Source organism: Lepisma saccharinum, chromosome 6 (assembly GCF_977018435.1).
Source record: "Lepisma saccharinum chromosome 6, izLepSacc3.1, whole genome shotgun sequence".
Lineage (NCBI taxonomy): Eukaryota > Metazoa > Arthropoda > Insecta > Zygentoma > Lepismatidae > Lepisma > Lepisma saccharinum.
This window is the reverse complement of record NC_139234.1, coordinates 6,373,268-6,400,116: the sequence shown is the minus strand read 5'-3', so window position 1 is coordinate 6,400,116 and position 26,849 is coordinate 6,373,268. Positions and strand designations below refer to the sequence as shown.

At 39.0% G+C, this 26,849-nt stretch overlaps 2 protein-coding genes across 4 annotated transcripts in view; one reads left to right on the top strand and one right to left on the bottom strand.

The window, feature by feature from the left end:
* The window catches only part of LOC145988527 (beta-glucuronidase-like), a 33,301-nt gene extending 24,382 nt beyond the window's left edge, over nt 1-8,919 (bottom strand). Inside the window, exon 1 of one of the 2 annotated variants that reach the window (XM_083123426.1) lies at nt 8,898-8,919. The gene's annotated coding sequence lies outside the window, so the exon portion shown is untranslated. Of the gene's footprint in view, nt 1-2,706; nt 2,856-8,897 lie in introns of those variants that run through there. The other variant, XM_083123425.1, reaches the window with a different exon arrangement.
* On the top strand, nt 1,837-26,849 carry LOC145988528 (alpha-tocopherol transfer protein-like). Of its 2 annotated transcripts, none has more exons than XM_083123427.1 (7): nt 1,837-1,945; nt 16,723-16,884; nt 17,375-17,534; nt 18,044-18,293; nt 19,436-19,546; nt 20,295-20,400; nt 25,145-26,849. In XM_083123427.1, the coding sequence occupies exons 1-7, from the start codon at nt 1,894-1,896 to the stop codon at nt 25,294-25,296; spliced, it is 993 nt and encodes a 330-aa protein (XP_082979553.1). In that variant the 5' UTR covers nt 1,837-1,893; the 3' UTR covers nt 25,297-26,849. The 2 variants fall into 2 exon arrangements, with proteins under 2 accessions (XP_082979553.1, XP_082979555.1); XM_083123429.1 differs by lacking the exon at nt 1,837-1,945 and adding an exon at nt 7,633-7,807.

Sequence of the window (26,849 nt, the reverse complement as noted above, 5' to 3'; positions counted from 1 at the left end):
TCGTATTTAAAAACATATTGCCTAGTGCCTGAGGAAAGTTATGGACGAATACTGGCATCAATGCGGTAAATATACTATTTGGTACAGGAAAGAGAATGCTGGTTCAAACATAGCGATTGACTCTCCTGAGGTTTTCTGCAACGTTCTGAAGCAGAAGACACTTGGCCATTGTTTAAATATTTTTCATTATATCATTGTCATGAGGAAACCTCGGGAGAGTCGAAAACCAATGTTTGAACCAGCATACCAAATAGTATATTCACCGCTTATTTGAGCATTTACCATAAAAAATAGACATTTTCCCCCTCGGAGTATAGATACGGAACATCAGATTATCGATTGATTGATTGATTTGCTTTATTTTACTTCGCTTTTTGTGCCACTTTTGGATAATTTGCGGAAATGGGGATGAAATTGATGAATGGACACTCACAAACATTAATGCCCAGGCCGGGATTCGAACACGGGACCTCTGGCGCCGTAGCACGATGTGCTAAACACTCCGCCACGCTGGTCGGGATCGTCGGATTATCGAGACTCTACTGCATTGCATCTCCGACTCGTACTGTTTTCAGTGCAAGCTTTACGATACACACGGAGAACAATTTTTAAAAAAATCTATTAAGTTTGGATACCAGTCTGTGCTAAACACTTGTTTTATACATGTAAAATACATTTATAGGCATTCAAGCACAAGGGTGTGTATAATACAAACATCCTTCACGAAAATTATATGCATGTGTTATCAGTTTAAGTAGTAATTTTCACTAAATTATTATGATTTTCACATTTTATCACACCACTTATTACTACTTAAGCTGGACAATACATGTTTCATTCTTTGGAAGAAGGATGTTCGTATGAATATGCATACACACAAACACGTATAATTATCATCTTATACTGTAGAATATCTTTAAATTGGATATGTTTGAAATAAGCCCCTGCGGTTTTTCCCTGGAGGACAATTATATCCACGAACCTTGTTGTCCAGAACCAAAATTAATCCCTTCAGAATTATGTCGACTGAAATGTTCATTTCTAACTTCACTCATGGTGGTGTTCCTCATGTAGACATGAAATATCGCTGCGAATGTTAATGGGAGGACAAATATTACCGAGTACCTGCCAGAGTAACTTTGCCCGTTTGGGAAGAGGGAGGTGCGTCCTCCATGAATGAAATGCTCCAAGTGTGAAATCCTGAAATCGAGTTCAACCATTTTTCGAAAAGGTCATGAACATTGTATTACAACCAAACGGAGGGTTAATAACACTCAAATTGTAATTGTTGTCGTTACATTTCCGAGTCACGCACAGAAAATAGCAACAATGACAATGGACAGCTGAATATCTGATGTTACTTTGTCTTGCGCAATACTTGGTCGCGAGAAACTTTTCTCTGCAAAAGGCTAATGATCTTATTTGAAGATACTGAAGGTCAAATGCTGTGTTTAATGGAACACTTACTTTCATTTTTTCGCGGCATTATCTACTTCGCCGTTATTTACATTTTAGTAATAACAGATATTGTGACTGTCTTGCTTTGCAGCCACAAAAATACAGCTTGTATCCAGCAATTATTTAGTGAATTCTCGGTTCTGAAAAAATCGAATCAAATCCTGTACCATGAATGATGCCAGTTAAATTCAACGAACAAATTTAGCAAACGTGAATGGTTTGTTAATAGTCGAGTTGCATACACATCACGTTCTCAATCGTAATTGGAGACATAAATTGTTGATGTCGTCAGTTTAAGTTCAGGTTCTAAATGAGGTGATTCAGTGCTGTTTGAGGTACTTTAGCTGTGAGGTTACAACAAGCAAAAAGGGGATATTGCTTAATTCTCAGTTAAAATGGAAAGCTGACCTACAGTAGTGACATCTAGAGACTGTAATGGAAGATGACAGAATCTTGGACAGTGGCAGGTCTAGCTCCCATGTAAAATGTAAGTGAATAATCTTCAATCTTATTCCAAGATGGTATCATATAAATCGATCCATCCGGTATACTTATTTATCGACTATGATTAGATTACGTAACATTGAGCAGGAGGTTCGTGATTTTCTGTAGAATAATAATATTAACAGTTTTATGCAGTACATTTTCAACAAGTGCTTTGACTTTGAATTGAGATTGTAACTCTTTAATTGGGAAAAACCGCCCCTGAACAGTGGTTTTGTTCACAAGGAAATTTCCGAACACACACAAAAATGTTTTGGGCCTGTCGTGTGTGGTTATTGATGTGAGAATAAGTTTCCCTCTTTGTCAATATTTTACGATAGGTTAAAGATATTTTTTGTAATGAAAGCCGTGAAAGTAATGTATGTGAAGTTATAGGCTATATATATATAACGTTAATCTAGGAAGGTCGCTACTGCAGTTGGAGGTGTGGGTGCGTTAAAGATGCGGAATTGCACAAACTATCAACGTCAGTTCACGAAAACAAGTGGGACGAGTTGACATGTGGTATTTTGAACGTATGTGGTGTTTCGTTTAGAGGGTTATCAGAGTTTAAGACGAAAATTTCAGTGGTGAAAATATTCTTCTGTGGAATTTCCAGATATTGTTCACGTACATGAACTGTTTTCTTTAATCTCTTTTGGGTTCACCATGCAACAACACACACACACACACATATACATATGTAATTAACCAAACAGCTGGTAATATTTACAGGAATAGAATAAGACTGCGTCACAAGCTTACCTTCAAATTAAGCCAACATCTATCCCCGAATGTTCTAGAATTATCGGTTGCCTTTGTATGTTTGGCGAGAAACCCGTGACCCAAGTTCAAAGCTTTCCTGTTATCGAAGATCCACTTACAGATTTGAATCCTCAACAGTTATCAATGACGCAGCATCGCAGATATTGTTGTGTGTGTTCAATAAGCAAACAGCAAGAAATACACACAAGACGAGTTGCCTTGTCATGACCGTATCGCTCAGATACAATTATCAAGGAAAAGTATGTCTCGACCACAGGCTCAATTCCATAATTGATTAGTATCTGTCCTCCCCAACCTATGTACTATGTTTTCTTTTGTTGTTTCCCCGTTGCACCTAGTAGAGTGCGTGGCGTAGGGAGGCGTTATGCTTCTTTTTTTAATCGGTCTATCCCGAAGGTATTCCATGAGTGCGAAATAATAATTCCGTAAATAATTACAAATTGAGAAGTTCGGAAATTCTAAAACCCACGAACTAATATTCCTGGCCCTTGCATAAAATATTATCATGAACAAGTCGTATACAACAGTTGTTTTAAAACAATAATTATAAACTTCATGTGACTGGATGGGGTGCGAAGCGTACTGTGAGGGATGGGGAGGGTGCGAGGTGCGTATTTCATTGAATAAACAACCACCAATTATATATTTATTTAGTTGTAATAATCGTAACTGAAAGTACGATTTGTACTTTTTAGCATCAACTTAAATAAAATCATTATGTCGTTAAATCTTAATGATTTGCAGTAATACTACGTTTCCGTCTGTATGGTATCAATTCTCGTATTTTGTCGAACATAGATTAAAAAGAGTGCATTTTTAATTTAGATAATATATTATATTCCAATGTAATCAAAGGTTAGACAATTTTTAGGGAACTATCCTTGCATAAAAACGAAACACATCATTTTCCATCAATACACAACATACTGGATTGGTTGGTTATTTATCTCATCTTTGTCTTTCAAGAGAAACTAAACAAATAACCGTCCTTGCCCACCACAGTTTTGGCACCCAATTGTCGCCACTGGGGATGAGTGATGATTAGATGAAATTGTTGAAGGGACACTCACAAAAAGAACATCCATGCTCAGGTCGGGTCGAGACCCGAACGGGGAACTTCGGTAGAGAGATCGAAAGTCGATCACATAACGCTTTATAACACATTATACAGGGCTACTACAAACGAAATAGACACTTTCAATGCTTTATAAATCCAAAACTATTTATGTTATCAGGAAACACTTCTCACTGTTTTATAAAGTAATTCTTTAAGTTTTGTTTCGGGAACTCACAGATGTTCAACATTTGCTCCTTGTGTCTCACGGCATACATCCAGACCATAATCAAATTCAATCCAACCCCGGTGTAAGATACGTGCTCATGGGCGTATATATAGTTCACGTAAGGGGGAGGTGGTATGATTAGGGTTGCTATACTTCGTAAGTGAAAATCTGGGACACAGCTGACCTGAAGTTTGTTGGGGAGCGAAGGGGGGGGGGGTGGAGGTGCTGGACCCGTCCAAGTTGTGTGTATGTACGAACGTACAAATCCATTATCATATTCTGTACACTTCGTAAGAAGAAACAGAAATCTATTTCGAAGTATATCATTGACGCAGGCATGCACAGACCATCTGATTAGTGGGGGACAAAACCCTTGATGAAATTTCAGTCTGGAAAGAAAACCCTCATTTTATCTCACTCGTTTAGTTTTATTGCATTGAGGATGAGTGTGTGTGTGTATATATATATAATATTATACATATTATTTAAATACATTACATAACCAATTCATCCTCCCCATAACAACAGCAAAATTGATAAAAATTGTCTCTGAAATGTGTGCTCAATAATACGTGTGCAAAATTTCACCTCGATCGGTGCATGTCTTCAGGTGCCGCATCGTACAATCGATTGATTGATTCATTGATTTGTTTTATTTTACTTCGCTTCTTGTGCCACTTTTGGCTAATTTGCGAAGATGGGAATGAGTGATGATATGATGAAATTGATGAATGGACACTCACAAACATCCATGCCCAGGCTAGGATTCGAACCCGGGACCCCTGGCGTCGTAGCGTGATGTGCTAGCCACTCCAGCACGGGGGGCGGCCTCCAAACAATTGTTCCTGCATTTAAGACAAAACTGTTTAGCAGCAACAGTCTGAACTTCTTAGTTGTTATTATTTCTCTCTTTCTAGTAATTTACAATGCAGTACAGAAAAGAAGGAAAAGGCGAGCGAAGCGAGCAAGAAAAATTTGTGATCCAAATTATTGCAAACTGAAAACAATATTGACTTAATAGGGCACAAAAAAATCATGGTGAGCCATGGCATTCTCTTTACATTTTTTCATTTAGATTGTTTGGCGCCGAGGGCCAACTCCCGATAAAATTTTAAATTGAGTGGGCAAGTACCCCTCTGTGCCCCACTGCAGGTTTTCTTGGCTATCTGGAAGAAATAATGCAAGAAACACGTAAAAACTAATATCTTCAGTGTCCTTTTGTCCTGGTACTCTTAGCCTTGCTTCTTTTTACTTAAATGTTTCACCCCCACCAGAATTGATGTCCGTCTACTGCACCCCTTAACTCGTAGTTGCTTTGAACTTTCATCAGCTTGAAAATACAGAATATCGTTTAATAACGGCAATAAGATTCCTCTACACTAAATTTCTAGGTGAATGTACAGTGGGATCCATGAGTATTACCGTGCAAATTGTCCATCACCATGTTCGTGAACTTTATTTGACACAATAAGAGCTTCAAGAATTAAAAGAAAACTCAAAACAAGCTGTTGACAACTTCTGCACCAGCATACATAAAAATCCGTCGCTTAAAAACACACAGGATGCAAGAGAAAAATTAATTAAAATAGTCATGGACAATTTGCACGGTAATACTCATGGATCCCACTGTACGTATAATACTCGTATAGGGGAATGGACATCTGGAAGGGGGACAAGGATGGCCACACTTCCCCTTAGAAAACGAATGCCAATCTAAAAGTATAAATTTCAAACGTATAATTTGATTTCAGTTATGTAATTTACATTAATTATTATAATGGGGATGCAGGAATGCGATAATTTCAAATTCAAGTGATGTTTTAGTGGTGTTTTGTGAAGGAGGAACACTATTATCGGGGTAATATGCCCCATGGAAAAATACCTTGTGGAAAAAATCTACAGACATCCATGGGGGGTGCATTTTTTTTTTTAATATCTCGTTTAGAATACTGATATGTTCACAGTACCCCTTTTAGGTGCCCAACATAATTTTGCACTGCATGAAAACAAATTGGTTAGAACAAGTGAAGATGTTTCAAACTCTCCACAGGTTACACAGTGAAGAAACTGAAGAGCTTGCTGAGATATTTCTCTTCTACTAGTAAAAATTGTAAATAAATTGTACATGTGAATACAATTTCACAAGCCACGCTACTTAGTATTGATGCTTTTCTGTTCATCTTGTGTCAAATATTACGGTGTTTGCCTGGTTTTCTTGTACTGCGTTTTTAAAAACCAAATTCCTTTAAGAAAACTCGAAGGAAAAAAAATATAACTGCTTTGACAATCCCAATGCCATTTCTTATTGCAGAAATTCCGAAATTATCAGGAAATTTCAGACATTTGATCTATAGTCCCAGCTAGTGTGTGAAATTACGTAATTTTCTTCCCATCCGTATCCCGTTCTATGCGTCACGAATTGAGGAGAATGAAATAAGTCCGAAGAAATTTTAATGAACAAGCGGATAAAACAGGTAATTTGGTAATTTTATTGAACCATAAGGGAGGGTTGGGCCCGTTGAACACCCCCTTAAATACGCCCATGTACCTGTGTCTACACTTTTGGAAGGTTGTGGAATAAAATAAAACTTTTTCTGAATGTTGAGCACACATAATAATTTGTTGTGGCATTTGTAGTTCCACTCTCGCCCTTGCTGTGGACTTTTGTGGACTTCGCTGCAAAACAGCACGGACACGATCCACTTTTTCTTCTGACACGGTGGGTCTTCCCGGACATTTGCCATTACATAAACACCCTGTTCTTTCAAATTTTATGTACCAATCGTAGATCGACTGTCTAGTAGGTGCTGGTTTTCCGAAACGTATTCGAAAATGTCGTTGTACGACAGTAGCGGAGTTTGTTTTGGCAAGTTCAAGAACGCAGTATGATTTTTCAACAGCTTAGCCGGCCTGAACAACAATAAGCGACAACAATAAACACCAACAATGTGTCATATCGAAATTTCCACAGTTCCTCAACCTATCAGCGCAAAATTCATGTCGATATTACGAATAGTTTTTGTTTTATAAGACATTGAAAGTGTCTATATATAATAATATAGCCCTATATTATTACTGAAAGGAAATTTGGTAATGCCCCCCCCCCCTTTGACACAGTAGCTAATGTTCCAAATTTTTTACCCATTTTTAATTCGGCGCAGGTGTAACTTCCTCTATCGACTCCATTAACTACGATTCCATCTGTGTTCTTCAATTTCATAAATGTAATCACAAATCATCATTCATTCTCATCGTCGCGGCTAGCAAAAAGTGTCAGAAAGGCAACGTAAAATATAAACAATACAAGAAAGGCATTCGCAGAGTTCTTTTGAACAGTTCATTATAAAGAACTGGTTCGGAAGTAACGGTTCGCGAAAGTGAAACTGGTTTCCTCAGTGTCAAAGCTGTTTCGAAGTGACCGTGACCTCATTATCCTTGCAAGGAGGGAAAAAAACAACGATGCAGAAGATTACATAATCTGATGCTGTTATGAAAAATGTCCATAATTATTCATGACCCTTGCTTATAATAAAATATGGCGATTAGATTCATGCTTCCCTTTATTTACGACTTATTCTCAGTCATACCTTGCTTGTTTAAGCACATTGCATGGGAAGACAACGCATGCTCTTCGTGACCTTGAACGGAAAGTGACGCTCTCGAGAGAACATTGTCCTTGCCTCTTTGTTTCGGCAGTTCTTGTTGAGTTGCATTCGCCACTTCACATAGCGACAGCGATACTAGCGAGTTCCCTTCAAAAATGGAAAAAGTGAAGAGCCTCAATCATTTCAACGCAGGTAAGGTAGAAATATTTTAATCTATTTAATTCTTAAGTGGAATATATTCAGGCGAGTCCATAAAGCACTCAATGCGTCTGGATGCATGGACATCCACAGGATTTTTTCCAGGGAGGGGCAAGGATAGGATGGTATTTTTTCCAGGGGCAGGGGCAAACAAGGCACATTTTCCCCAATAATAGTGTTGTTCCCTCAAAAAGCATAGCTTAAATTTGAATTTATTATCATGCAATAATTAACACATATGATTGTGGCTGAAATGAAATTATATGTGTGAAATTTATAATTTTTGGTTTACTTTCATTTTCCAGGGGGGGCACTGCCCCACCTTGCCCCCCTTCCGGACGCCCATGTCTGGATGATGACCTAATGGGGAGTTTTTTTTCGATTTGCAAGAAAAGAGAGTTCTAAAATATATTTAATGTAGAAATTAAGTAACCCTTGTGAGCAGTGGCGTGCCTAAGGGGGCTTAGAGAGGGTCATAATCCCTCTTTGGCCCAGTATTCCTAAAAAAAAGAACATCAAAGGCAAACTTTCCACACTACAACTCCCAGGCTCTCACTCATACAACGTTCGTTATTCCATAGGCTATCGAATCAGTTCAATATCAACTCAGACCAAATAGATATGTTCAGTTCATATTTATATTCTATCACCAACATAGATGCTTTTGTGAAACTGATCTGTTTACGTTGGTACTGTTTTGCTGTGTTTATTATGGTTTATTTTATGTTATCCTTTCTTTATGTTTCTAATCTTAGTCTACTGTTTTACTGTTGTTTCCTTCTGGTTTAAAATGGCTTGTGCTGTACTGGAAATTTCAATAAATAAGTAAAGAAAAAGGTGGCAAAATGAGGACTGATTAGTAAAAAAATATATACGTAACCTCTCCTTTCGAAAATCCTGGGTACGCCACTGTTCATGGGGGATAAATTGCATGCGTTAAAATAATAACACTATCATACTTCATAGAATTACAAGCAACTAAGAGCGATAAACGTAATTATTATTATAAGAGAATCGCATAGGCATCGTAAAACATCGTGAAATACGTTGATTTCTCTGCCGCGAAACAGGATACGTCGCTTACACCTGTGAAGCTAAGGGATCACTAGCGCCGCCAGGCGGATGGTGTAAACTATCCCGACCAAATTTCTTGAAAATCGAGTTGACGCCGTTTCTCGTAAGCCAATGACAGTACAGTTAGTTGGCACGTTTGCCTTCCTCTTCGTATGAAATGAAGCGATTCATTGCAGATCGCCTGATATGCGTGGCTGGGATGTGTCTTGTAAAAAACCAGCCCAGTGTAACAAACTGCATTGCTTTTCCTTGCACTTGAAGGTGTTGTATTGCAATATAGTTTCTGGGCCTGAATCTTTTTACTGAGATGAGATATACATGAACAATTGTGCGTAAGACACCAGAGGTAGTGACGTCAGAGGACAAACCGTCCTCACTGAAAGTCAAACGTGTCGATGACCTTGAAAGACTTCCGCTGACATGCGATATGTGATTTAAAAACGAGAAAAAAATGTTCACATGCTACACCAAGGCTAAAAAGGGCGTGTTAACTTTTTAGAGCCTACTTTCGAAAGGAAAAATATATTATTGAGATATAGTTGGTGGAATCTGACCTCCGAACCGCTCTTTCTGAGTCAGTTACGAAGTGTGGAACCCAATATATGTATATAAATAGTTCAAATGCCCTTCGCAACGATATGGTTCACCTTTTGGTTATTTTTGAAATTTTCAGACCTGTATGGAGGTTACATTTTGTGAGCCTATAGAGTATTACACATCAGTTGATTTGTCATTTGTAAATGAAACGACTCAAGGTACCTTTATTAGGTAGGCCATTCCGGAGGTTCCGAGATTTTTTCCCATGATTCTGTGCGCGCTATGACGTCATTAACAGGACAGAATGGAACTTACTTCGTTAGCGTATACGGAAGCTTGAGATAAATGGGTCGATTATTTACTTATACACACCTTTTCTTGAATGCCGATAGAATGTGAACAAATTATCCTGTTTGTGTTCTTGCCACGTGCAATAATAATAGAAGAAAATCGCCTGGAATAAAGTGATAATCGCTTCCCAAAAAAAACAAGTTGCCGCAGCAGGATTGATTCAATTTGTTCCTCCAAATTTCGGACTTACTCAGTGGTGCAACCACAGGGGGGGAGTGCGCAGGGGGCATTGCCCCCAACCTTCGACGGAAGTCAATTCTAGGAGGGGCAAACATTTATGGCCAAAGGCACCTGCAGGGGCACAGAGGAGCAATTACCTCCTTCTATTTCAAATTTTATACAAATAAAAATACATTTCGTAAAATTTTCTTTCTCGCTTCGCTTGCAGTGCCTGCTTTTCTCAGTCTCGTCAAGTTCAGAGCCGTAGCTAAGGGGCGGCGGGAGTCGGCCATGGGCGCCAAATAGTCTAAATTAAAAAAAAAAAAGTTGTGAAAGAGAGAATGCCTTGGCGCCATGTGATATTATTTGTTCCCTATTAATTCAATATTGTTTTAAATTGCAAAAATTCGATCTAAAAATTTTCTTTCTCGCTTCGCTCGCAATATAATTGTTTTATGTAATGTGATGTATTTAAATAATATGTTTTGTATATATGTAATGAATAATCTTTGAATACGTACATAATTTAGTGTTAGCATCTTGCATATGTATTTTCTTATTTTATGTCGCTCCATGTTGCATATGTGTAAAACATATGAAAGTTACACATGTTATATGTAGCTACTTCCCTTTTGCGTAATTTATGAGAATAATAACGTCTTTGATACTACTACTACTACCACTAGTAATAATAAGATCATTATTAATGTTATTATTATTACTATTTTTATTATTGGTACGTTTATCCTAGTACTTGCCCCCTCCAGACAAAAATTCGTGGTTGCGCCTTACTTTCACACTCGCCTTCCGTATCATCACGTATGCAACTTTCAAAAACCTTTACACAATCGGAACTCTGTCTCTAAGTATTGCTTCATTGAATATTGAGAGCAAGATAAGATTTATTAGATTTGAAGTTGAAACATCGCCCGCGAAAATAATACTTTGAACATCTCGTAAGTAGCCAACACAAATTAACAATTGCACTGTGTTACTTTACTTTATGTGCGTTTGTTGAGAAATTGTGCTGAAAATATAATGTGCGACTTACAGGACAGACGTTTCTCCCCTGCACATCCTTTCAATCTTCTCGTCAATCAATGAGAACAGCTGTCATGTAAATAATGCACAAAGAAGCTATTCAATGTAAAGCATACTTATCAAAGCAAGGAAAATTTTATCAATAATTTTTGTTTTATCAATATAATATGTTGTATACACGTCTATTATATTATAATTTAAAGATATCGTACAAATATAATACTATTTTGCTGGCTACAATTTATTTTATATGTGCTTTAATAAGCCTCTTTGGTTCAGTCGGTAAATAATCTGACTGTCACGCTGACGACGAGGATTCTGTTCCCAGGGTGGTTGGTCTCGAGGGGGATTTTCTCAGCAACGTCCTTGCATGAAAACTGCTTTGAGGTTCACCAGGGGTCTAAAAAAATAGTATTTTGGGGGCCGGAACGTGATGCTAACACCACCTTCATAAATAGCCGGGATTGTGAATTATAATCCCTATATTCATTCATAGCATGTTACAACGCGCAGAAGGCACTTTTGCTTTTAAAACTTAGTGTATATTTAGTAGCACACCGTGCCCCTAAGAGACGTCATGCTTTGGGCTCTGGCTACGGAACGCGCAGGTTCGAGTCTCCCAGGGGAAGCGTAACAACTTTCCTTCTGAGTTTTCGGACTGTGTATGGGACCGGTGACCACCCACCATTGTGAGGAAATTGGAGAGCTACGAATGAGTAGCGTAATCCGGTCATGGAAACTTCCAAAAATGACTAGGGAGTCGTCGTGCTGACCACACGTCACCTCGTAACAGGTTGGATGATCCCCGCCTCTGCAGGTGGAAGAGAGGCCGGCAGTCAGTCGGTAGGCCTTAGCTCTGTATTAGTACATATTTGAATACATGTTGCGATAATACTTACACATTATGAAATTTGCTTGACTCAACTCAAACATGCTGCAGAAACTCTTTCCATGTAGATTTAATAGCCGGCATGCGTGGCAGAGTGGTTAGCACATCGCGCTACGATACCAAGGGTCCCAGGTTCGAATCCCGGCCTGGGTATGGATGTTTGTGAGTGTCCATTCATCAATTTCATCATCATGACTCATCCCCATCTTCGCAATTAGCCAAAAGTGACAGAAAAGTGAAGTAAAATAAACCAAATTTTACAAAAACTAGATTTAATATTTCATATTTGTGTTGCTTGATTGAATTGGTGTTTTAAGTCCGCTTTTTGCACAGAAAGGCTAATTGAGACTGGTCCTACAGTTTAAAGTGGGATCTGAACCAATATACACCTAAACATACACAAACGGATGATCTTCCTGCTTTCTTGGTTTCTTGCCTGCGAAAGAGGCAATAATTCAACCAGTGACAGCTAAGAGACCTTTGACGACGAGGGGACGGAACCCAGCTGTGCAGAGGATTCAAACACCCGCGCGAACTAGCCCTCCCCGTCAGCCTGGGGCAATTTTGCAACAGAGGCATCTAGTGGCCAAGTGGCGAACCGCTTGCGATTTCAGAACATGCTGGCAGCCGTATCTTTCGCCGTTGATAGTACATGAGTATTTAAACAATCATTTTTGGCTGTGTAAGTGTCTTTTGAAAGAAAAGCCCATTGGTCATAAAAGAATTGAACATTACGTTAGTATGCATCATAATGGCCATTTTCGTTTGTGCTACCCGCAAATCGCAAAACTATTCTGTGCTTATTTACGTATTTTCTTATGGGAAATTGGAAAAAAATAATGCAATTTGTGCACATTTATCAAATTGAAATTGCATAAATGTGTCATGTACTCAAAGTTTTATAAAGGAAGTTTACTTTGTGTTTTCCGGCAAATTTTTGTCCTAAAACGTTATGTTAAAAAAAAAAATGTTAAATTTAAGCGCTTTTCACAGCGACCTTCGCCAAACTCCACCGCCCTCTCAATATTGCCAGTAGTTCGACTCCTTCTCTTATTCAAGAACTTTCCCTCTCGCGCTTTCCAGAGATTAAAAAAATACCATGAATCGCCCTACGTGTGGTGCTACGTTTGCAGCTTCCAAATGCTGACAAGTCTTTGCGTAGTGCTGCGAGAACACCGAAAGCGCAAGAAAAGTTTTAATGCAATATTATCAACAACAGGGTTATAGAACATTGCCTTGGTAAGTATTTCTCTCCTTATATTATCGGCACACTATTCAAGAAAACAAAAACCTAATTTTATGTAGTGTAAACTGAAAAAAATAAGGGGGGACTCCAGCCCCTTGATCTCACCTTGGATACGCGCTATTTACAATAACAGGGTTATAGAACATTCTGTGTCTTGCCTCGATAATTATTTCTCTCAAATTATCATCACATTATTCAAGAAGCCATGAACCTAATTTTGGGAGCTGGAGCCCACTGATTCCCACCTTGGATACGTGCTTCACTCGATAATTATTTCTCTCCTTAAATTATCGTCACATTATTTTATTTCACACCACAAGAAACCAAAAACCTCATTTTATCTATTGTAAACCGCAAACTTTCGGGGGGGTTCGAGCCCCTTAAGCTCCCCCTTGGATACGTGGCTGCTGCGAGTATCCCTTCATCAATTTAAACTAATCATCACTCATCCTCTTCGTCGCGATTAGCCAAAAGTGGAAGAAGACGCTAAATAACAAAAACACAAACACAAATTTAACTTCATCGTGGCGATCAACTGGAGAATATGAAAAGTAACGTAAATATACGAGGGTTGGAACTTAAATAGTGGCAACTATTTATTCACAACCGATACACAAGAGTTACATGTTTGTATCTGTTACTGTCCTTCAAAGTAGTCACCAGCGTTGTGTAGAACCCGTTGCCAGCGATGTGGAAGGCGTAGTATACCGTTAGCAGAGCCTGTTCTGTTGATGGTGCGAATGGAGCGGTCTACTGCCTGTTGAATCTCTGGAACAGTTCTGAAGCGAATGCCACGAAGTGGTTCCTTCATCTTCGGAATCAAATCAAAGTCACAAGGACTTAAGTCCGGGGAGTATGGTGGATGGTACAGTACTTCCCAGTCCCATCGACCGAACAGAGCAGCCACAGTTTGCGCTGTATGCGCCCGTGCATTGTCGTGCAAAATGATGGGTGGGTTGCGCAGAAAGTGTCGCCGCTTCTTTTGCAAAGCTGGTCGCAGTTGATGCTCCAAAAATGAACAGTAATACTGGGCATTGACAGTCTGCCGTGGAGGAACGTAATGCGTTAGGATAACACCATCACAGTCGTACACGAGAATCACCATAACTTTCACCACACTGGGGCTCTGACGCACTTTCGACTTTCGCGGCGACCCATAATGACGCCATTCGTTGGATTGGCGTTTCAGTGTTGGCTCGTAAGATCTGGCCCATGTCTCATCCAGTGTTACGATACGGCGTAAGAAACCCTCACCTTCGCGCTCATAGCGCTCCAAGTGCGTCTGAGCAGCGTCGTAACGCATCCATTTCTGAATTTCCGTCAACTCATGCGGAACCCATCGTGATGCAATTTTGCGCATGCCCAGGCGTTCCTTCAGGATGCGAAGCACAGTCGTATGCGCTAATCCGGTTTCGTGGGTGAGCTCACGAATCGTCATGCTTCGATCACTGTCCACTAACGCGGCAACAGCTTGCACTTCTTCTTCAGAGACGCTAGGACGACCTGCCCGATGCATGTCTACCACAGTTTGCCGACCTTCGTTGAAGGCTTTTACCCACCGTGCCACTGTTCTGTACGGCAATGCCGATTCCCCGCACGCCTGTGAAGCCCTTGATGACACTGTCGTGCTGTACGACCTCTGGCACATTCAATCTTGATCCAACTCCGTTGTTCCTGTTTGGAAAACATAGTGACCTTCACGTTAGACCGCTCGCTCACAAGTGACTGTGTTTCCCTCGCTTGTGCGCCTGCCTGTGATGTGGGACGGGCGAGTCCATTTGCTCGGAGGTAAGGTAGGTATGTCAACAATGTGTGCTATCAGCGCCACTACTACATTCCATTGCATAGTGTCTCCACAGCAGTGTTGCCACTATTTAAGTTCCAACCCTTGTATTAAAGGTAAATTCCAGGACATTCAGTAAAAATTCATATCAGAATATGCCCGGACAAGAACTTTCCTTAGAATTAGACATTTATAATAAATGCAATAGGTTATCTGGAAAGAAAAGCCGGCAGTGGACTACAGCCTACAGGGACAAGATATCACGCATAATAATGTCTGAAAAATAAACTATGCATTGTTTCGGAATAAGTGGATTCTTCTATCACGTATTTGATCTGTTGTGTCAAATTAAATTAACAGCTTTGATGTATAATATCAAAAGATTCAAGAAAACACAGCGTTTCATGGGCCATCTGCTACATTCTAGGCATAGCTTTCTTCCGTTCGTGTCCGCTTGGTGACGTCACAAGCTCTAGCCAATAACGTGCAAGTCGCGGAGTGGCCCCCTCTGGAAACGACTGATGCGTTGTTTATGAAGGGCAAAGCGGGGGTAGGGGGGTTGGCAATGGGAGACCACGGTTGAGCTGAAACGCATACTGTATCTCGAAGGAATGGAAATGTATTGCATTTGAGCGAAATCGGGTGATTTGGAAAGATAAATTATTCACCCCTATTTTACAATATGTACTTCATTCAATACTTTACCTAGAATACATTTTTGCAGTGTAAGGATCTAAAATAACAATAATGTTAGGGCATTTATTGGGTAAAAATTTACTTTAGATTTTTTTTTACAACAATCGTAATGTATGAAGGAAGATGGGACAGGTCGCAAACGTTTTAACTACGATAAGTACCGTGAATTTAAATATTCTGAGCTGAAATTATTATAGTTGATGATACTATGGATGACTGGTGGAGCTACATTGCACAGCGTTTGGAATCCCACTTTAAACTGTAGGTCCAGTCTCGATTAGCTTATTTGTGCATAAAGTGGATTTAAAAAAAAATCGATTCAACTTCGTATGACCAATTTGGTTGTGCATTTAAACAAAATCTGTTAACGAGCTTCAATATGACTGACGATACACGATTTTTTTCTTGCGAAAGCTTCAAATTCAGCTCACATTTATCTAGCGATTGCATTTCCGTAGATTAAGAAACAAAACTCTCAGCAATTCTAGGGTATTACTTGCGCTATAAATTTTAATAAAGTCTTTGCAATATAGTGCAAGTTATGAGAGAGGCGGTGGGAAATGGGAGCGGGTCCCGGGTTCGATACTCGGTGGAGCCACATAGTTGCTGGGATCCCACTTTAAACTTTAGGTGCAGTCCCAATTAGCGTGTCTATGTTTAAAGTGGACTTGGAAACAAAGTCAAGCAATTTCAAATCTCTATCCAGACTATGATTTCGGGGATGAAGGGAACCTTCAGACACAAGCGTCACGCGACAGGCAACAAGGGACACGTCTCACTTGGAAACAAATTTTCATTTGGACTGTGCCGTTTTCTCAATAACGTGCATCGTTTCACTTCGGTCTGTTTGTCCCAAATGCGCATGGCATGGGTGTTCTTTCTAAGTGTGTCTTCATCTATTTCATAATATCATCACTCATCCTCATCTTCGCGATTAGCCAAAAGTGGCAAAAATGTGAAGTAAATTAAGCAACCCCCCCCCCCCCCAAAGATTAGGAAACGGGGATTATCAGCACTTTCTTGACATAGAAAGTAAATTGGAAGATTTCTTTAACATATTTGGATATATTTTTCAAATAGCCTATAACACGCACTTTTCCCCCTTCTGATTTTGATCTGGTTCGATATTTCAGACCGCCCCTGGAACCAGACCAAGGCATTCTTTGATCCCTTGACTCCTGAGGAAGAGCGCTTCATCCTGAAGGAGCTGGGAGAGGACCCTGATCAGGTGAAGAAGGACATTGAGCAAATCCTTGAATGGTTGGAGCAGGAGCAGCATCTGCCAGATGACGTAGGTAAGTCGTACTCTGTGATTGGTGGAAACCTTGGGGTGAAAAAGTGGAAGATATTCAGGGATGAGAATGAGAAAGAAACTGCGTCCCTCTCTTCCCTATCTCTTCCGTCTGTCTTCCTATCCTGTATTCCTCTTCGCCTCTCTTCCAACTGTATCTGCTTTACTTAAGTTCTCTTCAATTTGAAATTCGGACAACTGATAGATCTGTGAAATGCCAACTTGATACAGTATAAAAGCTCCGATGATTGGCTGAATCGGGTCAACAAGAGAACCAAACTATATCCATCGATGACTCAAGTGTTACACTCGAAGGTAAAATCTAGTGCGCTAGAAGAATTCACAGCGCTGAATCCATGAACTGGTCAGGTTGTGATTCTAATATCCATGAAGCACGCTGCAGCTCAATCATGTTATCCTTGTACTAATTGAAAAGTTACTTTTGATGGGATAGGTTGGATAATTGGAGTATTCCTTTCTGTGCTTTCTCTTAGAGCCTGAAATCATCTTACCCTTTCTGAGGAGCTGCAAGTACAGCCTGGAGAATACGAAGAGAAAATTGGAGAAACTATTTATGCTGAGAAGCAAGCATCCGGAATTCTACTCCAGTAGAGATCCTTGCGATCCATCTATACTTAAAATACGAAACATTGGGTAAGTTACGCAAGAGGAAAATTGATTGCATGCAGGCTGGTCTGTTGGTGTTCGAAAAGTTTCTTGTGATGTCGACGGGAAGGATTCACAAATCTGTACATAATGGTAATTATTTTTAAATGAAAGCTTTTCAAAGTTGACGTTTAATATGTAAGAAATTAATTGCCTAAAAATCTAACATTATAAGGCTATTCTTTCAAAAAGCTTGCCTCGTATGACGTTTTAAAAACTTCTTGTTGAATATCCCGGCCGAGCCCACAATAGTATAAAAAACAGAATTGTCAATTTTAACAGTTTTATGCACTTAAATTCCATATGTAGTTTAAGTTAGGTTGAATTGTATGTAAATTCTTGCATAAATGTAAAATAAATACAATTCAACATTGAGCTAATTATTATTTTGTTAATATTAATTGACTGAAGTGCTTTTAAATCACATGCAGCATTAGTAAAGTCGTAACTTCGAATTTCTAAATAAAGTACTGATTACGCATTCCTTTATATTTCAGATACATAGCTAACCTACCCAAACTTACTCCAGAGGGTTACCGAGTAAGTTTCTTGGGGATAAAGGATCCAGACATCGACTTTGATTACCTGACTATGATGAAATCAGCGCTGATATCGCTGGACGTTGGAATGCTCATTGCGGGGCTGACGGCCGGTTTCGTTCTTATTCTCGACGCCAGGGGGTTTAGAATGGACCATATATTCAAGGCCCCCTTCGCACTTATTATGAAATTTCTTCGTTATCTGCAGGTATGCTTACTTTTGTGTGAAAAAATGCGTCTAATGGTTTTGGCTTAAAAGGATGAAGAACTGGCAAGTACAGAATATTACAAATTAATGAATTTCACTTTTAGTATTCATCACCCAATAGTATTACTATTGGAATAACTAATATGATTAATAATAAGGGTAGAAGAACTTACAATTGTTGTTGGGAAACTTGGCGGTAAAACACCTGGATGAAGGCCAAGATGAGGAATGAATGTCCATATTAAAATGGATCTGAAAAAAGCATGGTCAAGTGTGGATTGACCATGCCCAGGACATGAAGAGATGAAAAACTGTTTTACAACAATAAACCTTCCGGTTTAGAAATGCAAGATCGTTACTGTAGTTACTGATACTAACGTAAAGTGATGCTCCTAACGATGGTCGTTTACGATTTATATTCACTGTGAACCATACTTCCAAATTTTGAATTAACCATTTGGGGAAATTATGTATGTTCAATATTTTTTTACAGTACACAAAATTAATTCAATAAATTCCATCAACACCAGCCTCTTTCCAGAATTCGAAAGTACGGTACAAATTAAACCATGACGTCATACATTAAAATGGAATGCTTTGGAACTTGTAATGGTTCTCAATATCACAAAGGGCGAATATAGTAAACGTGAGGCATATGCTGATGTTATCTTACGTAGTTTGAGCCTTCACTTGCATGTAAAAATGAACTGCTGGTGTATCGAAGCATGCATTAGTGTTCTGCTGGAAGAATAGCCCTATGGTTTAAAATGTCATTATTACTTCGAAATTTAGAATTTATTTGTTTCAAGAAGAAGTGTCTCAGATTTCAGCGCATTTGTGCTACTAGAAGCACCGGTAAGATTAACAACAGCACGCTTCCACAAGCTTTTGCTGAAACTTGGTTTTGTGCGCATGCTGGGACCTCACCCCAATCTAACTTACTCACATGTTTGTGGCACATCGAGAAGCGGGGTTGAATTCAACTTCTATGTCTCGAGGCTCCACACAACGCATAATAAGTTTTAAAAAATCGCTTGCAGATAATATTGCATACTGATGGGGACTAATGATTTAGGAAGTTTCTGTCCTACGTATTCCGTATCTCAATCTCAGCAATAGTAATATGATACCTTACTTTTCAGGAAGGGTACCCAGAGAGAGTAAAACAGGTCCATGTCATCGGAGCATCTCATTTGGTCGCCAAAATCATCCCACTGATAAAACCAGTAGTGAAAAGCAAAATACTGGATCGGGTAAGTTTCTTTTCTCTTCTTCACTTGCTTCCATTCTTCCCTCCTCTGCTTGGGGTACAAATTCAGGAAAATAAGGTGAATGTGCTCTGAACTTCACATTTGAGATGCTTCTACGCGTCTCGGCCCTCGAGCAGAGTTTTCATTCCTGGCTACGTGCAGCAAAATGTCCCTGGCTGGACTAGGGTCAACCTTACATTTGGAGCTAAATGGAATACATACAGGTGGATAAATCACTGGTAACAAACAGGCATAGGTTAATAAGGAAATGTGTCAAGAAGGAGCATAGATCTGTGAAGAATTTGGACTGAAGCACATTGAAATACTTGGTTCTGACGAATTTATTAATTTATTATTGCAGTCCTGAAAATAAGTAAGCACATAGTTATCCACAATGTGTATTATCACAGCATTGAGTTAATTATTATTTTGTTATTATACTATTAAATGTGTAAAATGCATTTGAAACAATCGCTACAATATACTTTATGCAAATATTATCAGGTAGGTAAGGTGGATGTGCGCATAATTTTCCATTTGAGATTGTTCTGCTCATAACACTCACTTGAGGATTACTATTGTTGCAGCAGTGTTTTCAACTTGAAGCAAGACGTTTTCCCAGTTTTTGGCCTCGTTCGCATCTTAGGATAAATGAGAGAGAGCTCAACTTTTGAGTCCACCCTTTATGATATGCTGCTGATCTGGTGATGATTCGTTTCGAAGTGATTCATCCGTGAATTCTCTCTTTCAGGTATACATCCACACGGAGGATTACACGGAACTTCACAAGATGGTGCCAAAAGAGATCCTTCCCTCAGATTTAGGTGGGGAAGGTGAGACCTTGCAACAAATACACGGTAAGAAGCAGTGTGCTTTGGAAGGAATGCTAGGAAATCTTCTCTCTTTTTGTATCATTATTATTTAGTAAAAGTAGCTGTAGCAGCAGCATTAGTAGAAATGCTGTTCTTCTACTTATTATTATTACTAACGCTAACAAAAAGAAACAATTAAGATAATTAATAATTTAATCATTCATTTTCTTACACTAATCGTTCTCGCGATTTCTCGCTGTTCCATTGCTGATCGTTAAATACATGGACGTCCGGAAGGTGGGAAGCAAGGAGGGGCACGCCCCCTCCCCCTTGGAACCAAAAAGTACATATTCCACACACAGAATTTCATTTCAGTCACAGTAATATATGATAATTATTGCAAGGGCATTGCAGGAACATGATAACTTCAAAACGAAGCAATGTTTTTTGAGGGGACAATACTATTATGGGGGGAAATGTGCCTAGTTTGCCGCCCCCCTTGGAAAAAATACCTTGTTTACCCCCCTGGAAAAAATCCTGCGGACGTCCATGGTTATATACAAGGTGAGATAAAAGTCGCTTTCCGAAAAAATCGTTTTCAGTTTTCATTCTTGAACACATGTACAGTGGGATCCATGAGTATTACCGTGCAAATTGTCCATGACTATTTTCATTAATTTTTCTCTTACATCCTATATGTTTTTAAGCGATGGATTTTTATGAATGCTGGTTCAGAAGTTGTCAACAGCTTGTTTTGAGTTTTCATTTAATTCCTGAAGCTCTTATTAGGTCAAATAAAGTACATGAACATGGTGATGGACAATTTGCACGGTAATACTCATGGATCCCACTGTACGTACATCTGTCATAACTTGAGCAAACGAGTTCCCATCGGGTTTGCAATCATGCAAGTTCCATCGTTGTTATTTGTGTTACGATGTTGGATTGTCATTTTGTTTGTTTTGTTATCAGTAACTGCACATGTTGCTTGCAATTACGTGGTAAAATAACCACACATGTAACAACACATCATGTAATTTTTTGCTTTGGGATTAAGTTTTGCTCAGAAACAGTTGATCCAACAGTCATTCCACAATTTGGATATGATTCGTCAGTTACGTCTTCACATCTTTGAATCGATGTCCAAACGATGTAATTTGTGTATCGAGACCCATAGTGTCAATTTCGAACGAAAGTTTATAAAGAAATGTAAGAAACCCTTGTTCTCTGTTAAAATTTTTGTGTAAACCTACCCTGCTATTTAGGTTCTAAAAATAACAGTACAGAAAATAACAAGAAAACATTCGTAGAGTGTCAGGCATGGTGCACAAATTAGAGTAAGCTCTAATTAGGGAAAGCATTTTAAAGTACAATATTATAGCCGGGAAAGGGGAAAAAGGTTCTGAAAATGTTTACAAAAAGGTGCAAAAGAAGGTGCTGACAGGGACGTATCCAGAAATAAAATTTGGGGGGGGGGGCGTCCGGCTAGGGTGCCCATTCCTCAATGCATGTCATAAGTCCCATAAAGTTTTAAATTAAACAGCGTTATAACAGTGATATATTAATAATAATAGTCTATTAAATATTTAAATAATGATATTAATAATTACTCGACACGCATACACTGACAAATAGTGTTTTTTACTGCCTGGTAGATAATGCAATATATTGTTTCTAGTATAGTCCACGCGTTCACTCCGTTAACGACGAAGAACTAAAGAATCTGCCGCCACAAACGTGGGTGGGGATAAATAGCGGGCGAGTTGTTTTCGTCCAATGACACTCAACCTTCAGCCAATGGGCGCAGCGGTCATTCTGTTCGTCTGCTCCACGTGGAGTCTCGGTCACATGACTGCGGATACGCTGTTGCCGTACTATGCAACTTCAATGTGGAGACCGTGCGAAGGTGGTTGTGCGCGGAGGGACAAGGTGGCGTAGAGTAGATGTTTGGCAACACAGTGCGTTGAATTTGATTGTTGCAGCTGGTGGGCGCGCTCCGTCGACCTCAAAGCCAGCTGGTCGTTAACGTAGCTAGCGCGTCGACTATATTTCACCACTGCATGTATTATTCTCACAAAAAAAACTTTACTTTCTGTACCAAAACAGTTTCTCACGGTGGAGTTCGACATGGCTGAAGATAGGGCTACGTTTACAGTATGACTGACAGAGTGCGCACACATTCCTTTTGGGTATTGTTGATATATTCATGATTGCACACCATTAAATCTGTCACTCACATCATAACACTGACTCATGAATTCTTTCATGTCAAGACCAAATATGTGCCATTGTTTAAGAAGAACTGATGTCAGATTTTCAGCTGACATATCACTACCCAGTGTGATACACAGGGGTGTCCATCCCCTCCAAGGCCAATGGCGCACCCCCCTAAAAATCATGTCATGCGTCACCCACCCAAACATATAATTCGCGCCCTCAAACCATATTGTAATCCCTACAAAGTATTTAATTACGACAGTGAGTACCGAAAGTAACTTTTTCCTTAGCTTCTTGTTTCAAATGGTGCACCTGCTTTAAATTAAGTCGTATACCAACCCTAATCATTATATTTAAATAAGTTATGTTATTGATGAATATCGAGAATATGGCTTATTGGATTGGGTTGATTTGGTGTTTTAAGTTCACTTTATGCACAGTAAGGCTAATTGGGACTGGACCTATAGTTTTTAAAGTGGGATCCGTACCACTATGTGCCTTCACCGGGTAACGAACCCGGGATCCCTTGATCACTGCGCCATCGGCGAGGCGAGAATATGGCTTATGTCTTGTAATATAGCTATAGTACAAAATTTACATTGACCTCAGTAAAGAGCCAAGCCCACATTCTCGCAACAAATTATTGCAAGCGAAGCGAGAAAGAAAATTTCTTCATCCATTTCTTTGCAGGCTTTCAAGAATATTAATTGAATGGCGTGTCAATACTTTCTCAGGATCCCGACACATTTAGTCTTTTCTAGCTTCTTTTTTGGCACCTTCGGGGTTGAAAACCTGTGGATACCATATCGCTAAATACAGTCTCCAAAATTTAATGTTGGAACTCTCTCTTTACTACAGAAATCCCTTGACAATCTAAGATTTAACACTTTATCAAGAGCTTCATATCTCGATTTATATTTAAAACTCAATCCTACCACCAAAATTTCCATCCCATAATCTAAGACATAGAGTTGGATACTGTCCCCCCCAAAGTTTAATTCAGAATCCCCCCAGAATCCAAATGTCAATTAAGGCCTAATATGTAAGAATTGGATATCCCCCCCCCCCCTTTCGATAATGCCCTTAAACATTTTCTTTTTTTTATCTAATGGATTAAATATGGTGCATTTAAGGTGTAAAATTTTTACATATATTTTGGAAAAATATATAAATGTTGAATTTTACATTATTTGAAGAGAGCCTCCCCTCCACCTGTGGGCACACCTGGTGATACATAAGAACTTTCGTGCATATTGTTTTCAGAATTCACAAACCATACACACAGAGAGAAGAATTGTTCTCTATCTGCTACATCATGTGTCTCATCGGGAAGTATTATGAATCAACCATAGTATTTTCAAAATTTGGGGGGGGGGTCCGGAACTTCTGGACCCATCCCCTGGATACGCCAGTGGGTGCTGATAAAATGCCTTTATTCAATGCTCTCTTTTTCTGCGCCTTCTGTATATAATGCGCGCGGACCGCAGAGAGAACTGTGGTTCTGCCGAATAGGTTTTGTTGAAGTTCGTGTTTTCTCTCGCGGGTTTTGCTACATTATCTTGGGAACTATTTGCATGCAATGATTATATTACACCATTTTACAGCTCTCGTTCTGCTCTACAAAATGAGACTATAGGATTTTATGTAGCTGCTCAAGAAAGGTGAAAATTTATTTTTCATTCCAATTTTTGAACAAAACATAAAAGAAAAGGAAGAAAAAAGGTGCTGAAGCATCAGAGAGGGGGTAAAAAGGGGATAAATGTGCTAATCTAACGAAAAGGTGCAATAAAGTTTGTTCATTCTGCTTGATTTCAAGTCCTAAAATACATATCTCAAACGATCGGTATGAAAACAGGTATATTTTTGGAAAGGTGCTGTATCTTAAAATCCATTCCCTACTTATAATGCATTTAACAGAAAGTACCCCTGATTATAAAACTGTAGAAGTTATTTAAATGAATTTATTTTTCGATAAATAAATTTAGCGGTGCCATAACTTATGAGCATTTATCTAAGATACATATTAATTGTAAGTGTAGTAATAACATGATTATAGAAAGTCCTATTCATACAACAAGAAGGGAAAATATGCACAATATGCACAATTAATGTACCTTATAAGTAATTCTGGTTTTGTTATTACCCGTATACAAAGCTTCCATTTGTCATATATCATATATGATATTAAAGAAAAAAGTGAGACGAATGAAATTCTATTAGATGAAAAATAGTGTAATGTTCTTCATATTCTTGCAAAAATTACGTAGAATAAAGAGACAGATCAAGGAACACATGTGACGTCAAACATAAGACGTTCATTTTGTGAAGAGTAATAGTGCTGTAACTTGGAAAGTTTCCTAAAATTATTTTTCCACTTTTAGTTGAATTGGAAGAAAGGAACTCAAGAACTGCCATTTCGTGCAAATTTCTTTGGTCCAGCAACATACGTCACGCAAGAAGTGTCGAATGCACAAATGGCCCGCACCTTTATGTATTCCACCTTGCAGCAGAATGTCATCGGTATGGTATGTGCCGGTTGTATGAAATAATGAACGGATCAATTTATTTTCAGATCGCTGGGTGGAGTTCGTGACAGGATCGATGAGAGATTGGGTGATTGCCACAGAGAAGCAGAAAGCCAGCGAATCCTACAGCAACACTAGGACTCGCTCCAAGAATGACTTCGGGCTGGACGGTTCCTTCCGTCGACTGGCAGTGGATTGAGATCTGGCACTTTGCTTACTACGTAACGGATCGCTCGTGGTGGACAATAAACGACAACCATTCTGCTGCTAGCCACTGGCGTACTGTTTCAGAAAGGGAAGTCCATAGTTCCTTCCAAGCTGACAACAAATCGAAACTGAAGTGTGCATTGGTTCCCGGTGTAATTGAAAAATGAAAGGACTGAACTTTAAGAGTGGTAAATTATTACAAGGTGTGACTCATAGGACTAAGCAATCCAAAAATGAGACTTGACTAGATCTCAATGGCTGCTTTACGTGTTTGGTGTTCTCGGGTGGATGTTCCTATATATTGTATACATTTATAAAATGGTGACCCGTCTAATTTAAGATTGGTGTTGGGTAATATTAAAGCCTGGCTGTGGTCTGTTTAAGAAATGCGAAATTTTTCCAGATCTTAATGTCCTTGCTTTGTACAACGTATAAATTGCGTAAGATGACATTGTAAATATAAAGTGTTCCTCAGAAAATTCTACTTTGATTCGTTGCTAGTGTAAGTCGGTCTGATGGAGATAATGCCAGCTTCAATTAGCTTTTCACTCCTTGATGGCTTTATACAGGACAAAGTGAAACGTGTGGGGGTTTTGTGTTGGCGCACAGAAGCTGGAATTTCTCCCACCACACTGTACATTGCAGAAGAACGCTGGGATTTAAGTCTGCCAATGGCAACAAATCAGGACACATTCAAGTGCACACATCTGTTCCATAAATATACTGAGTTGATCTGCCTTGCTAATTCGCTTAACTCCAGATGCTATTATTTAGCATTATTTATTTAAGGAAGAACAACATCGTAAATTATCTCAGTCCATATTTTGGTGCAGCTTCTCAGTGTTGTACGTGCATGAAATACGTTTGAAATTGATTTACCTTATGTTGTAACTCGAATTCAAAGAATATTGTAAAAGTAAACTTCCTTAAAAAATCAAGAACATTGGCTAGCGCAATGAGTTTACATACTCCAGATGACAAACTCGTCAGCCAATCGCTATTGATTACCATTAATTGCCTCACTTGTCATCCACTCATCTTGTTCCGATATCAATGAAATAAATAGGACTCATAACCTCAATAGATGGAGGCACAATTATGAATTCAATTGTTAAATCTTAAAAACAATTATGCAAACATACAGTAAGAGAAAATGCAAATTTTGGGGAAAAAAATACGAGAGACACGAGGAAATTACAGTTATTACTTTTTATATAAGTTTTATGGAGTAATTAATCATAATTTCTAAAGTTTCGGAAATAGATGTTGTATATTGGCGCTTAAGTAATTGCCATAATATTTCGATTTCGATGCGTCACTAGTTATTTCTGGAAAGTTTTTGCAGGGTGTTTTTTTTATTTGTGTGTGTGTGTGTGTGTGGTGGAATCTTCTTAACTCTCAGGGAACACCTCATATTAAAGATAACTGGATAGCAGCATATACACATCAAGCGGTGTTTGTTCTACAAAGGTGTGGTTCTCACTCTTGCTACAAAGAGAATCATACACTAAGAAACACTGGACAGATTTTCAAATGCTTCGGCCA